At 45.1% G+C, this 16315-nt stretch overlaps 1 protein-coding gene across 2 annotated transcripts; it reads left to right on the top strand.

Moving 5' to 3' along the window:
* Positions 1-782: 782 nt before the first annotated feature.
* On the top strand, positions 783-14774 carry acsbg2 (acyl-CoA synthetase bubblegum family member 2). Of its 2 annotated transcripts, none has more exons than XM_005451857.4 (15): positions 783-1038; positions 4714-4849; positions 5043-5164; positions 6294-6562; positions 7940-8028; positions 9785-9905; positions 10093-10173; positions 10263-10412; positions 10815-10991; positions 11509-11690; positions 11899-12141; positions 12227-12444; positions 12591-12730; positions 12932-13178; positions 13383-14774. In XM_005451857.4, the coding sequence occupies exons 1-15, from the start codon at positions 1032-1034 to the stop codon at positions 13499-13501; spliced, it is 2301 nt and encodes a 766-aa protein (XP_005451914.1). In that variant the 5' UTR covers positions 783-1031; the 3' UTR covers positions 13502-14774. The 2 variants fall into 2 exon arrangements, with proteins under 2 accessions (XP_005451914.1, XP_013126751.1); XM_013271297.3 differs by lacking the exon at positions 783-1038 and adding an exon at positions 4018-4399 and having other exon boundaries at positions 13383-13501.
* Positions 14775-16315: the final 1541 nt, after the last annotated feature.

Below are 16315 nucleotides of genomic sequence, written 5' to 3'. Positions count from 1 at the left end.
GTGTGTCAACAGGGTCTATCTGCATCTCTCCCATCCCTTTGTTTTTAATGCCATGCATATTAGGCTGTGACTCATAAAACCAGAAATACAGGACTGGTCTGTCAAGCTTAAGGTCGAAGCTCTGTAGTTTACCAGGTCACCTTTTTACTCCAAAGTCCTAATTTCTAAACTAAGTAGAGCAGTGAACTGAAGCCGGAGTGAAGATTTAAAAAAAAAAAAAAATCCAGTTGAATTGTAGTGGAATACAAATAGAAAAGTATGAAAGTAAAATGTAGCAGTTCATCAAGAAAATTAATAATTTGCCAAACAAAAAGAAAAAACCCCTCTAAGATCACTGATTTTCAGCTTCTTCTTTTATAGATGGACATTTGTTATGTTATATTTACATGTCATAAATTGCCATCGTTGGTAAACTTTAATAAAGACGAAGAGGAGCATGTGCAGTAGTTATAATGATGTAGGTTGCAGGATGTGGGTGCATTTGAAGTGCGCGTTTCAGTCAGTGGAAAGTCATGAAGCTAAAGCCAAGCACAGGCTCAGCCGCGCTAGCTGTCAGGGCTGTGCAGTTTGTCCGATAGTAACCCCCCTCGAGCCGGCACATCGGCGACGTGTATGCGCGAGGCTGGAGGTGGGAGGGGCAGATGAGCTCGTGCGCTCACTGCAACTTCCGCCCCCTCTGTGTCCATGTGCCTTGCGTAGCCTTGTATGGAAACCAGGTCCTGTGGTGTGAGCAGTTGGAGCCAATCAGAATGACGGTGCTGTGAGGGGGCGGGGCGACCGGAGGAAGCCGGCAGGCCCCACCCTGGGTGGATTTCTTTTTTTTTCAGGGTGGGTGGGACCCACGAAGCCGGCTGTGTGTTTGAAAATGAATGATCTGCTGCTTGAGTAGACAGTGGCCGGTTGGTGTGTGTTTAGCGGCAAACTGAAGCCACGGCGTTAACGGAAAACACGGACAAAAAGCGGAAGATTAAAGAAAAACCCAGTCACGAAGAAACAGACAAACAACCCGGAATAAGAATCAGCTTCCAGCAATGCAATGTGAGTATTTGAGCCCTGTGTGGAGCTTTTCTGGTTTTGTTTTAAGCCGGGTTTCACTTCGACACATCAGGTTTGGTCAGAAACCGGTTGGTCACGATTTTTCCGGTAAGAAAACCACCTGCGTGTTGCATTTACAGGCCTTAGATTTGACTCTGAATTAAGATATTTCGCCTTCAGATCTATAATTTCCTGGTTTATAATTTGAGTTTTATATGTCTCGGCTCAGTGAAGCTGGTTTTAGACGTTAATAGGATAATACATGATAATAAATGTGTTACAGAAAAAAATGGTCTGAAATTTACGGCTTGGGTATGTCTAGACAACCTGCCCAGACCTGGTCTCTTCCTAAAAGGGTGTAACCCACCCAGCAGATCCATCCGAATTTCTCCCTGTAATTTGGCTCACGTTTAAAATAGCCATTAAAAAAAAGGTTTGCTTAGCATGCAAATAGATTTAGTTGGAAAAAAATGTACCCAGTGCACCGTGGGGTTTCTGAGGATGACGCCCAGTGCGTGCTGCTGGGAAGGAGCAGCTGGATGGAAGCAGGAGGAGGAGATCATGCATTGATTTTTGGGAATTCACTGTATCTTACTTTCGTTTAGAGCAGCAGCTCTGTGGTTTCAGGTGGTGAAGTGAGCTGGCTGTTATTCTGGACAAAAAGAGATGAAGCTGGAGTGAAGAAAAATGAAAATTTAGGGGGAGGGAGGGGGGGATTTTGGGTCTGTATAGTTTAAAAGGGGATTAACCCAAGTGAAGTTTGCAAGCATGGTGGTATTGTTTTGGGGAGAGTCCCTCATTTGGTTTTGGGGCAGACACTTTTTTGTTCAAGGATGGGGGGGGGTGCTGCAGTTCCCTTTCTGAATGAAACAGCTGTTGCTATGCAGTACAATCTCCCCCCTGCTACAGTGGATGCAGCATTTTGCACAACTGTGCTGATTCCGTCAGATGATTCATCCTTGGCACCGGCTGTGCTGTCTTATGACAAGGAAACTTCATGAAAACAAAAGCATGCAGAATGGCCGTGCTTCATCAAAAAGAGCAAAAGATGGTCAGCAGAAAATGATTGTGCAGCTACTCTGATGATTGATTAGTGGGTCTCTGGTTGTGACTTCTCAAACAGGTGCATTTGAATACGTCACCTCGGGCTATGGAAAGCTAAACTGTGGCATAATAGTTTTTTTTTAATCACTCAGCTAATAAATGTGCTTGGTAGAGCTGAAAGAACAAGTCTGGACTTTTTCTACTCTAAACAGTTAACGCCCTTTTTACTGCAAAAAAAAAAAAAAAAAAAAGGAATAAATAATGCAAGCATTTTCTGTGATATCTTGCCCAAAATACCTCAACATTTAGATAGGAGTAGCTGGGGAATTCTGATTGGTAGACCGCCTGCTCTACTTCCTGGGCCACAGCTGCTCTGATATTGTTGCATACTGAATCTGTTTTGGATTGTATTTTTTAAAATTCTGAAAACAAGGTGAAAGCCATCCATGTTGCTGCTGTGGTGACAGAGGTCAAACCTGCTAAACATGTACAGGCTCTCCATCACACACACTGAGTATTAGAAACATTGTGGTAAAGGAAGTAAAGCCATGGCTCAGTCAGGCGGGTTTCAACACTTTATTGACACAAGCATTGATTGACGGGTTAATCTATATCGGGGAAAGAGAATCAGAGGTTTCCGGCTTGCTTCTAAAGGATATGGGTTTGTAATTTTGGTGGTTGAGAGATAATTAAATGGGAAGTCCACACATTTCCCATGGGTGATTATGAGAAAACCCCAGAAGAAAAATTATTGATTGGAAAAACTGAAAGTTTATCACAGCAGGCGGGGAAATGTATTCTTAGGCTGCTCGTGGATCAATAACACTGCTTCCCTTGTTGACCACCAATGGATGTTTTCAAGGTGTTTTTGCTGCCAGATGAACAGCAGGGAGGATTCATACCAGGCCTGTGTGACAGGCACGCGTCTCAGGTTTTTTTTAATGTGATGACAGCTTACAGGGTTTCTAAAGGCTATATTCAGCCTTCACATGTCCGTTTGCAGACTCGTAGGGTTGATGAGCGATTGAACCTTTTCTCGAGATCAGCGTCACACTCAGAATCCTCCCCATCACGTCACAAGAACGCAGCAGTGACTGAAATAAGAGGAGGGGAAGTGATTTTTAATGTCTGCCCCTGTCCATCCCAGGGCTGCCTGCTTGCCTCCACCTTCAGCCACCCACAGCTGCAACAGAGGAATCTGCAGCTGGACCAGAGGCGATGCGTCCACAGAGAGACATTTAAACCTCCAGATCAAATCCAAATCAAGCCCATGTCTCTCCTCAGGGACATGTTTTTGCCCAAATGTGATGAATTCTTCCAGTTTAGATGCAATTCATACATGAAATAATCCAGCTGACCTGTGTTTTATTCCACTATAGAAGGTTTAGGTTGAGAATATGTTCCAAATGTGTTGCAAAAAATATTTTTGACCTCTCTGGAGCTTGTTTGTTTCTGTTTTTTTCCCCCCATGGGACTGAGCCCAGTTGGCCCTTAAGAGGTGAGAAATGATGGGCTGCTGCCAGAGCAGATAGATGAAGCTGCTGGTATGTGTTTTCAGCCCTCTTACATAAACAGATAAGTCCTGTGATTTACCAAAGAGGAAAGAGATAGAGGAGGGGGGGTCCAGCTCGGCAACAGCAGTGGCTTGAATGACAGAGAGGATCTGACGTGGTTCCTGTGATGAACGAAATGGTGGGAAAGGCAGGAAAAAGGGGAAGCAGGGTGGTACTGATCGGCTTGGCATGTAAATCACAAGATCATTGAGAGAAGAGGGAACATGTCCCCAGTTGGGACACGCTCTAATGTCCCAGTTGGGGTTTCCACTTTCTTTCTGTTGTATCTTTCAAAATTATATTTCACAATCATCATCAGTTTCCTTTGTTTTTCCCTTTTCTCTTCCACTGGACATCGGGAGGGTGGAGCAGTGTAAATATTCTTTATTGAGGTGTTTTGTTGACCAAGCGCAGCAATGAAAGGCAGTCGAGTATTTGTAGAAAGACGGCGTTATCTGTGACATGTGTTTGCTAGCTAGGCTCCATATGTTGCGTTATCATCCAGGCTTTTAACAGCTCATGAAGTCGGATCCAATCGAGTTGTTTCTTCTCGCTGTGCGATTGAGTGCGTCACAGATCGCTCTCTGCACGTCCTAAGCAGAGATCAGTTTTTTAAATGGTTGCGATGATCTCGGTGAGATTTCTAAGCAGCTGATTTTTGTGTGATCACGAGACAGAAGTCGGGCAGGTTCGTGACACCTTGCAAGAACACTGCAACTGCAAGAATACGTGACATGACCTAGTGCCCTACAGGACGCACGACTTCTGTGAGTACCGCCCACTGCTGGCTGTCACACGTTGGTGTCAACTGAACAGTGTGCTAATTAGACAACGGAAGCCAAATGTTTCAGTCCTTTGCTCCTTTTGATCTTATTTCTTTGTCAGTTATGATTCTTTATAGTCTAAGATCTAAATAGCAAACTACTTAAATTATTTAGTTATTACAGCACAAATCCCTCAAATGCACACCACTCCTGGGGGGAGGGGTCTTTCTCTTGGAGCCACTGAGCAAAGCCTGGAGCCTCTCAGTCATGTCTGTAACTGTTTCCTTGTTGTGAATGCTGACCATCCTCTGTTTCAGTGACTTTGTGCGAGTCCACCACCATGTCGGAAGCAGGGGTAACGGAGCCTCCCAGAGAAGTCGGTTTCCTGGAGTCGCCCTGTGTTACAGCGGACAGCGCGGCCTCCCTCGATGACGGCATCGTGGACACAGCAAAGTACGTCAACACAAGTTACACGCCCCTAAATGAAGCCCCTCTTTGCTTGAACTGCCTACAAAGGGATAGTGATGGTGTTTATACCACCAACAGCTGGGATGAGGGCATGATCTTTGCTCTCAGGATTCCCACCCTCTTCCACCTGCTGACCCATACGTAACTGTGGGGTTTTTTCTCCTTTCTTTCTCTTTAGTGAGTCTTCAGAGGAAGAGTCCGCAGGGGAAAGGGAAGAGGAGACCGGCGCCCATGATGCAGCCACCAGCAGCACCAAGACTACCGAGGTCCCCGCGGAGCAGAGCTCAAACACACAAGCAGGTGAGTGCAGAGGGAGCGTGTTTACACTGTCTTGGGTGCTCCCGAGCATCCAGTGTTGACCAGGGCGGCGCTGGAAGAATTGCGATAAGCAGCGTGCAGACGTACAATTAGACAACATCAGTGTCATTTTTAGGATTTTTGCCACGCTCGAGCATCCGTACAGAAAGGCCGTGACCTCGGGTTTTATCCCATCTCTGTGCTCGCTGTAAATGCTGATGTCAGCGTTTGTGACTGTGCTTTATCTTTTTTTTCCTTTTTTTTCTCCTTCCCGAGGAAGCAGAGCAAACAGACATGAATGAACTCTGCGTTCTTTGGCAGAGCGAGCTCCACTTCCCTTTTCCTGCCTTTAAACGGTGACATTCTTTCCCGTCTCAGTCAGTGAGGAAAAACCCCGGCATTGCTCCGCGATCTGTTTATAATCACGGAAAGGGAATTTTGCACTGCGACCCAAAGTTAATTGACATTCGTTATCATTCGTTTATAATGATTCTTAAAGACTTTATTAAAGAGGAACTCTTAACATGTAATATTAACTGCTGGTGGCTTTTTTTCAGCCCTGCTCTACATGAATCATAAATAGTCATAAACCCTCCGTGTGATGCTGTTCTGCTGCATATTCAAACATCCTGCTGGCAGTTTGTCTCTCTGAGTGTGAAAGCAGAACATGGAGACGAGGCTTCAGAAACGATTACAAATTGATTGGTTTTGTTGTCAGAATTTAGGTGCCATTATTTAAAGATTATCTGATCATAATTTTAACCAGGAAGTCCATCAGTACACTCTCATGGCGTGCTGGAAGTTGTATTTATATTTTATTATTTATAAAGCTTTTAAAATAATACCACCTTTCCTGCTTTTTAAAGAATGCCATATCTAGCCAACCTGAAGCGATTCCTAACTCTTGGCTGTCACTGTGACTCAGGCCAGCTCTGTTACCATTGGCTGAGACTAGTTTTGAGCCCATGTGACTTTGCAGATCTATCGTAGTGCCTGCAGCTGGGTGGTATCTCCATTAACGCCTCTAATAAAGGGTGTTTGTCGCAGTTTTTGTGGACGGCAGACGAGTACAGATCTATTGCCGAGGCCAGCCTTCGGTCGTTTCTCTGACTGTTGTTTGCACATCTTCCAGTGAGCGCCCAGCGCCCAGACTCCCTGTCGGTGCCGCCGGCAGAACCCCGTCTGTGGACGACGCAGCGCGACGGAGAGGTGAAGCTGAGGATGGAGGAGTCCGGTCTGGCTGCTGAACCCGCTTTGACAGTCAACCAGATGTTCGTCTCGACTGTGGAGCGCTACGGCGAATATACGGCTCTGCGCTGGAAGGAGGGCGACCAGCAGAAAAGCCTGAAATACAAAGATTACTACCAGACCTGCCGCACCGCTGCCAAGAGCTTCCTGAAGGTAGTTTTTCTTTTATTGTTTTGGTAACGCTGCAAAAGTTTCCACTACAGTTGATCCGTTACTTTAAGGACAAAATTAAGCTGAATTCAATTTTTAAGCAAGAATACCAAACGCTCATAAATGGTGGCTTGTCTGTCAGACAGTGAAAGCTAATTGTGTTTGCTGTTGTCACCACAGCAGGCGGTTCCGCAGATTTGATTTGGCAGACTTTAAAACGCCAAATGCACTTCCTGTTCAGCCAGAAGAAGAAAGATAAAGACAGCTATGGCCTTCCTGACCCGTGTGCTGCCTCACGCAGGCAGCAACATAATATAACCACGCAGTAGTGAAGAGCTGGCGGGCACAGCTGTGCGCTACACGTGAGAGAATAACTGCGGACGCTCTCCGGTTCTGATTATCCCAACATTTCCTGGACGAAATCTTAGTGATGGCTCATAAAAAAATGGATAAATGCGGATAAATCAATAAGAAGCTGCTTGCAGCTGTGACACACAGTGGCGGTTAGACATTTCAAATATGGAAAACTGGTGCCAAAAACCTTTGTTTGCCCCCTCACCCCGAGCAGCTGGGCTTCCTCAGCATCAACAGATTTCTGTTTCCAACAACAGTCCTCGGGTCCTTCGAGCCGTTTTAACGTCCATTGGTGTTTGTGCCGAGTCTGTCTAGACAGCACGCGTCGCCGCACCAAAGGGTTGAAATGTCAGGCCGGACGGCGAGGTCTCAGCAGGACAGAGCATGTCATTGTTTCACGTGAAAGTCTGCAAAGTTAGACAGCAGGGTGACTCATTTCTACTGACACACACACACACACACACACACAAAACTCAGACATTTGTCTCTGCGTCTCATACACACAAACTAACCTCGGATCCAAATCTTAGACCTGAACTTGAGCTCAGATTGTTTTTGTTTTGTGCTTCCCTAACACAGTCAGCTACACCCAATATTATCTTTCAACAATTAAAGCCTTTATGAACGACTTCATGAATGCTGGCTGCAGCTGAATGTAATGCACCTCAGCTAACCTCAGACTCCACGTGCATCAGCTGGAAGACCTGACGGCTCAAACTGTCTCCGTGTTGCATGAAAAAAAGTAAATCTGGTGCATGTAAAGAAATGGAAGCTTTTATTTGTCATAAAGACTTGACCCAACATCCCCAGCTGTGCATTTGTCTGCACTTAGTTTGTAATAAGCAGACCGTCCCATTCTGAGCTTTATCCTGTCAGTCGAATACAAAATACCCCGAGGTAATAACAAAAGGTAAATATTAAACAAGTGATTTGTAACAACAACCGTAACGATGGAAGTAAGACTTGTGCCCGATCTGCTGCGACTCTCACTTTTTGTTTTTCATAAGTGCGCTCTCGCTTTTACAGCTCGGACTGGAGCGTTACCACGGCGTCGGGATCCTGGGCTTCAACTCCGTCGAGTGGTTTGTCACAGACATCGGAGCCATTTTGGCGGGGTGAGTTTCATCGTCAGCCCTGAATATTTCCTTTGCATGACCCTAATGGCTCCTGCTCACTGTATCTGTGGTTATCTTATCTACATACTGATGTTTTACGTGTGGCAACGCGTATGCTGGTGTGTCCTACGTGCCAGAGCGATACCGTCTTTTTGATGGATTGATGGGTGCGATAGCGCCTCGGTGGTTGAAACTATGCGTGTTTCCTCGCACATGCTATGATTCGATTCCTCTTCTGAACTGATCTGCTGTGGATCCAATCAGTGCATTTTCCTGATAATACTAATTTGCTTTTTAAAGCTTATTTATCCATCTGTGTTTTGTTTGTACTCTGTCTGTGCACTGATCACATAACAGTAATCACAAGCTTCTCAGCTTTGCTGCATAAGTGTTCACCATGAATGAACTCATGTGTGTTATCCAACACGCTAAGAGAGTGCAAGAAATTCCAAGAAACCCAGACCCTTCAGCCAAAGTAAGAGTCTAAAGGCACTGACTGGCTGAGGCCAGATGAGACCAGCTGCTTACATCACCAAACATCTGTTATGCTAAACTGGGTCTTTTCACGCTGATTCTGGTGACATTTTCATGTTTGCTTTGGTTCTTAAAAGTCTTAAATCTGTTAATAGAGAAGCTCATTGTTTCCACGCACTGATACCGATACCGTGCATGCCTAAACTCTGCTCCCTGCTTAATGATCACAACAAAAAAAGGTCAGCTGGAATGTCAACAAACCGGTCGTGATGAATGCAGTCAGGTCATGTTTGGAAACTTCAGTTTAAGGCTCAGATTTGCACAGCGAAGCAAAACATTTGAATCGCATGCTGAATCATATCTCACCGTCTTTTAGAGCGGGAGCTCAGTATTCTAGTAAAACAATGCTGTCATAGGTCAGGTGGTTTCTGTTGACCCATTTTCATCAGATTGTTAAGAAAAAGAAAGAGAGGGAGGACTGACTTTCCTATCGTAACATCGGGATGTCATCAGGTGGCCTGAATTTTAGGGCAGCTCAGTCTGAGCAAACATTTAACATGAAATGTTTCAACATTTAACATGTTGCTGCTTCATTGAAATGCAGGGTTAAAGTGATTTGCACTTCATTTGCATGTTGCATGTTCACCCATTGTTGGGAAGCAGCCCTGCACGTCATTTTGATGAACATAGTTTAGTTTTTTACGTATGAAAAGTGCCACGAAAATAACTTGAGTCTGCTGATGATTCAGTTCAGGTCAGTTTTATTTACACTGACAGGCGTGCTGCAGATGTCAGTCAAGTCACACTTTTAGTAAATAGCTGCGAGACTACTGCTTTTCTCCTTTTTGCAGCCATTAAAACAAATATTTAATTACATTCCGTGTGATAACAAATTGTCTTAAAAGTGTTAAATGTACCTTGGTGAAAGCTCTCACTTGATTGGCTGACATATACCTTTGGTCACACTAAACATACGCAGCTGCACAGATGCAACACAAACCTGATCCATGCGCTGATGCATTTCCGATACATTTCCACCAAATGTGCTCAGTAATTCATCCATCGTATGACTTGAATGCAACTTAGTGCTTCTGATTCATCTCCAAGCTCTTGTTTCTATGGCGACTGGAAGTAAATGAACAATATCTATATTCACTTATCAAATACATATCTGCAAATGGAAGGCCTCTTAATCAACATCATGGGATATTGATTCGATTGGAACAATACAGAGAAGTAAATAGGCCTATAGCTGACTGTGTGACGTGTCTCTGTCTCACAGTGGGTTTGCTGTGGGCATCTACACCACCAACTCTCCTGAGGCATGCCAGTATGTAGCAGAAAACTCCAAGGCTAATATCATCGTGGTGGAGAACCACAAACAGCTGCAGAAAATCCTTCAGGTAAGATGAGAGTGAGTTACACGTGGACGCGGATCAACAAGCTGAACAGATTTCAGGTCCAGCTGAACAAAACAAACATATTATTATTATTATATGTGTGTTTATTTTACCAAGCTGTAAAAGTAGTAACTTATAATGAAGGAATCCCACGAGTGGATTTACTGATCGTCTTCACATCTGTGCACAGATTGAAGACAAGCTGCCACACTTGAAAGCCATCGTCCAGTACAAAGATGAACTAAAAGAGAAGAGACCAAACCTGTACACGGTAAGCGCGCACACTTCCGTGCATAAAAAGAAGCTGCTGAGCACAAGAAGCACGATCGAAGTGTTTTTATTTTTCTTTGCGTGCCACAGTGGGCCGAGTTCTTGGAGCTTGGACGCGACGAGCCCGACGCTCCCCTCGATGCCATCATCGCCAGCCAGAAGCCCAACCAGTGCTGCTCGCTCATTTACACCTCAGGAACCACGGGCCAGCCCAAAGGAGTCATGCTCAGCCACGACAACGTAAGCTCCACCCATCCTCAGGTGCCACCCGTGCAGGGAAGCTTTCTAATCGGCAAAACGCCTCAAGGGATTCAGTTGACTCGATTTAGTGTCAGTGATTTCACCTCGAGCTGCACAACAGTGCAGTTAACAGCTGCAGGCCTGTTTCAGAGGCCAGCGTTTTCCTCCCTTTTGTGTCACTATGACTACCATAAAGGCAACCTGTTATATGCATTTATTTTTTCCATTTAATGCAAATTTACTCATTTCATTTTAGTTTAAACGATACTCTGCTGCATTTATCCATCCATTACATCCATTCAATTGATCAGTATTGATCTACTGTTACAGTAAAGATGTGAAACACTACATGTGCGTCCACATACACAACAATCACAGCACCTCATCTTTACTCTCTCTCAGCTAACCTGGACCGCTTACTCCACCAGCAAGCATGTGAATCTCACAGCGGCCTCCCAGGCTCAGGAGGTGGTGGTCAGCTACCTGCCTCTGAGCCACATCGCGGCCCAGATGGTCGACATCTGGATCACCATGAAGATCGGAGGGGTGACTTACTTCGCTCAGCCCGACGCCCTGAAGGTGAGACGCACACCAAACAGACAACACAAACACGCCAGCGCCCGAAATAAACACTCGTCAGCCTGTTTAATAGGTTGACCTGCACAGTACGGTCAATATAACAGGCCTGCCGTAAGGTCATGGTTCTTTGTGGCTGCTATAGAACAAGAACAAAGTATTTACCCAAATATCTGATTACAAATGCCCACCAGTAATTTAAATGATGTAAAATTAAGTAAAAAGGATGGTGAGCTGCAAATTAAAAGCCCCCCGCCCCCCTTATTGATCACCCTCACATTTGCACTAGAGCAATTTTAGCCTGTAACATAAAAGTAGCATATCGCCCCCCTCTGGTTCCTCCTGTAACTGTCCTCACCGTCGCTGTTTAGTCCGTCTGTTACACAAACACAAACGGCTTCTCTGTTTCTTTTACATTTCCTCTTTCTCCTCAGTTCAAAATCCTCTTTTTGTGTAAGTTGTGAAAATGCATTGAATTTTCCTGTTTTTTTTTTTTTGTTTTTGTTTTGTTTTTTTACAGGGTTCGCTGGTAGACACTTTGAAGGAGGCGCGTCCGACGGCCTTCATGGGCGTCCCACGTGTCTGGGAGAAGATGCAGGAGAAGATGAAAGCTGTTGGAGCAAAGTCTTCCACCGTGCGAAGGAAAGTGGCTGCCTGGGCCAAAGATGTGGGTCTGCGGACCAACCTGAGCAAGCTGAACCAGTAAGTATATGTTTTTGTTTTTTTTAAGAAGGGCCTGAATCGTTTCCTCGGGGATGGGAACTTCCTGTTTCAGTTTGCTGAAATGTTCTTGTGGAAAATCACTGCAGATGCAGGACTGTTGTTGAAACACTAACTATTTTTTTTTTTTCATCAGCTGGAACAGCCTTCCACCTCACGTTGCGTTCTCTCTCACTCTCTTTCTCCCCAGGAATTCAGCACCAGGCAGCGCTCCGGTCAGCTATCACATAGCCAAAAAGCTTGTGTTCAAAAAGGTGCGTAAGGCCCTGGGCCTGGACCGCTGCACCAAGTGCTACACAGGCGCCGCGCCCATCACCAAAGACACCCTGGAGTTCTTCCTCAGCCTCAACATTCCTCTGTGCGAACTGTACGGCATGAGCGAGAGCAGCGGCCCTCACACCATCTCCCGCCACGATGCCTTCAGGCTCACCAGGTACATTTTTCTCTTCGCGTTGGTTTGACGACTTGCAGGGAACAACTGATACTCGCTGGTGAGTTACACGACTGCTCTCTTGCAGCTGCGGTATCGAGCTCCCAGGGTGCAAAACAAAGCTGCACAACAAAGACGAGGAGGGAAATGGCGAGATCTGCTTCTGGGGACGCCACATCTTTATGGGTTACCTGAATATGCCAGACAAGACGGAAGAGGCGCTGGACGCAGAGGGCTGGCTGCACTCGGGTGACCTGGGCAAGCAAGACGAGAACGGGTTCCTCTTCATCACCGGGCGGATTAAAGGTACTCCCTGAGCTAAATCGCACTCTGCTGGAACTGTACCAGATTTTTATTTATCTATTTAAATGAAGAGCATCAGTTCTCCTTTCACAGTCTTATATCCTGTTACAGGCTGATTGCTTCAGGTTTGTTCTTCTTTTCGTTCACAGAGCTGATCATCACAGCCGGAGGCGAGAACATCCCTCCCGTCCCCATAGAGGATGCAGTGAAGGAGGCTGTGCCGCTGATTAGCAACGCCATGCTGATCGGTGACAAGAGGAAGTTTCTGTCCATGCTGCTCACCATCAAGGTAAAGATTCAGCCAGTGAGAACAGGGGAGGAGTGAGGGGGTGTCAGAAGCACACTGCATCAGTGCATCTGCTTTAACAGATGGTGAGGAAAGGAGCACTGACACCTGGTGGTCACTTTGGGAAACTACACAGTTGTGATGTTCAGAATCGGGCTGTAATGGTTACTGATATTTATTTGAATTCTTTTCCTCACCCTCCAGTGCCAAGTGAACCCAGACACGGGCGATCCACAGGACGAGCTGACGCCAGAAGCTGTGGAGTTGTGCAGGCAGCTGGGCAGCAAGGCCGTGCGCGTCTCCGAGATCGCAGGCGGACGAGACCCTGCGGTCAACGCTGCCATCCAGGAGGGCATCAAAAGAGTCAACGAGAATTCCACTTCCAATGCTCAGCGCATTCAGAAGTGGGTCATCCTGGATCGAGACTTCTCTGTCGGCGGAGGAGAGCTGGGTGAGTGAATGCGCGGTTTATTTTATTAGAGAACGGCTTTGAAACAACATTTAATAAGATGCACGATGATGATGATGATGATATTGTTGATGATGTTTTCACATCCATTTGTAGTCACAGTTTCTTACATTTGGGTATTTCCTGCCCTTTTGGAGCTAAAACACATGAGTTAAACAGCACGAATCCTCTTTGCTCTTCCCACAGGTCCCACCATGAAGCTGAAGCGGCCGGTGGTGGTGAAGATGTACAAGGAGCAGATCGATAACTTTTACAAGGACGTGGCGTCTCCAGCAACCCCCGACAACCCCCTGCCACCCAAATAGACCTGCTGGGACCATCTGCATCATTCAGTCCACTGCTGGGTTCCTCCTGTATTTAAAAAATACATTTTTTTTTTTTTTTACTGCCTTAAGTCGTGCTCAGTCTGTCTCAGTTTACATTTATGATTGTTGTACAGAACAGAAGCCAAATGAGGTTAAATTGAGCTTATTTATTTGTATTTCTGGAAGGAACGATGACGTCTGATCGATGAAGTAGCAGCAGCTTTACGTAAGGAGCTGCAACGCGAACCAGAATACTTGATAACAACAGGATGTTTTGGTTTTTTTATGAATAATTTGTGTGTATTTATTTTCACTTTACCAAAGTTTCTGTTTACCAAATGAGCATCAGATGGAGTGAAATCGCACAATCACGCGTTCACATGTGCTTGGTGTTTCTCCCGTCTTTGATTTCACTCCTTGTCGTTTTTTGTTCTAAATGTCAAAAAGGTTCTGCTGTTGAATTTAAGCTATCGTAATCAGTTTGTCATGAAGCCATATCTATTGCATTTTGGTGTCTGTCAGGTATTTTGATTTGTGTGACCCTTTTTTTTTTTTATTTTGTAATACTGTAAATACCTTTTACCTCCTCATTTCTTTTTCCCAGCCATTCGGTTTGCACTCACATGGAGACAAGTAAATTGTACATAAGTTATAGGACTGTATTGTCAGTTTATAGCAAATCTTATCAGCTGCTTTCAGCTAGCGGCCTGTCGCCACAGCGAGGTTTAAAGATCACCTCAGCGATGTGACACAAATTTGAAAGCTCTTGCACTCCAAAACAGGTCATCTTGTATATCTTGTAAGATTAGTATATAGCAGGCGTGTGTGGCGCACTCCTAGCAGAGCCAAGCTGAGCGTTAGTTTGCTCGTTGTGGTTCATTTACGTTAAATTTTGGGGTTTTCGTACGTTTTGTTTTAAGGATGAAAAACAAAGGGAGGAAATGACGGTGATTCAAGGGGTCGGGGTGAGTGAGGATGGGCTGATGGAACACACCAGATGGCCTTTTTAGTTTAATCCGTTGCCTAAAAAAGTTCAAAGTTAAATGAATGCGCTTGCATTATGAGAATCTTCGCAGCAAACGGTTCAGTGAGCGCGCCCAACACCCCTGACAGAAACCTGGATCTGCCCGAACCTAACAGCTGTTTTTAGTCTTAAATAAGTCTGGGTTGAAAGAACAGCAGCAGGAGGAGAGTGAAGCTGACCTGCTTGTAACTACGAAAATGTGAATATGTGTCTGATCAGTTGTGGAATAAATTGGAATTCATTACGCTACTTTGTGAAACTTATCCTTTGTTTTGTTTTTGTAAATGTAACGCGGAGGGATTTGAAATGCACAGAGTAACAAATAACACGGTTTACCCACGTCGGTTTAGACAGCGCACTGTGCAGTCAGCAGGCGGGGCGCTGCTGCTGCTGCTGCTGGTGAAGGTGGACTATACTGGAGAGCTCATCTCAGCCCCTGAAGCAAACTGAGCTATTTTTTTTTAATGCAACCTCACAATCAGAACAGATTCAGGTGTCAAAAAGAAAGGAGAGCCGACGGCCTCGTTAAATACGTGGCACATGTGAACTGTTTCTATGCTATTCGGTGTGCCGACAACCATAAATAGGCTGCTCGATAAAACTTCCTCCACGTCTGTGAGATCTTCTCTCACATCTCGTATTTGTGGCCACAAAAACCACGAGCTTCTGATGCTAAACGGAAACGGGGGGAGAGAAAAACCGACGTGCTGCAAGTTTCAATCTTGCAGTGGCAGCAGTTTGTCATAGATGCTATTACTAAAAATCAACCTGCAGCACAGGATGGTTCGCTTTTTCAGAGGCCGATCTCTTAGGTTTGGATTCTGTAGTTTGCAGACGTTCTGTTTCTTATTTCCTCTGATACTTTTCTGCTTTTTGCATCTTGAAGCAGCTTCTGTCAGCACATGCACGCACGCAGCCGAGCCTTACCGCACTCGGCTCAGGAGGCTGCGTTGCCATGGTAAACAATACTGAATGGCAGCATCTCCAAGGCGACAGCTGTGATATTCGTGCAACCACTGAGTTTATCCAATTACTTCATAAGCAAGTGAGGGACTGGCTGTAATTCCTAAACATTTAATACAAAATTTATGAAAAATTAAAGCTGAAAGTCTGCGCTTCACGGAAAGAGTAAAAAACATGGACCTAACTCTGTTTCTTTCATTTCACTGAAAATCCTGGACATTTATATTTTTAAGTGAACTAGAACCGTCTCACCACGTGATCCAGCCCCATTATTTGTCTTATCCGACAATGTAAATGTACTGAACAGTAGTAATGAACACATGCACACATTCATATTTAGTTTCGCAGCTATGAATTATCACAAATGACAGGATTTTTATCGTCTGATTGGGATGATTGTCAGAAGAACGCAAACTGTGCTCATGCGTCTCATCAGCTGGATAAAAAGGGCGGAGGTTATCTGCACACAGTGTCTTTACAACGTGGTCACTGTTAGCTATCGTGGATCCAAATTGAATTGTAATACTAAAACCTTTAGAATATCACAAATATCCGATTCTTTTTTCTTCTAAATGATAAAAAATCACTGCTTTCCATTAATTTCACAGAAAAAAATGACATTTTTAAATCTAGCACAAAGTAGGGGCTGCACCAGAGACCTCACGGTTCTGCTCACAGCACAGGCTGTTGTGTTGCCCGAACCATTAACATCGTCTCCGTTCACTGAACCGGCACGAACGATGTCAAGAGCATGAAAGCGAAGCTACTAAACGGCGTTCAGCCATCTTTATTGCATCTGCACCTGTGCTGTTCCTGCTGCGACAGGC

Source organism: Oreochromis niloticus, linkage group LG17 (assembly GCF_001858045.2).
Source record: "Oreochromis niloticus isolate F11D_XX linkage group LG17, O_niloticus_UMD_NMBU, whole genome shotgun sequence".
Classification (NCBI taxonomy): domain Eukaryota; kingdom Metazoa; phylum Chordata; class Actinopteri; order Cichliformes; family Cichlidae; genus Oreochromis; species Oreochromis niloticus.
The sequence above is the reverse complement of the archived record's forward strand: the minus strand, read 5'-3'. Positions and strand labels throughout refer to the sequence as shown.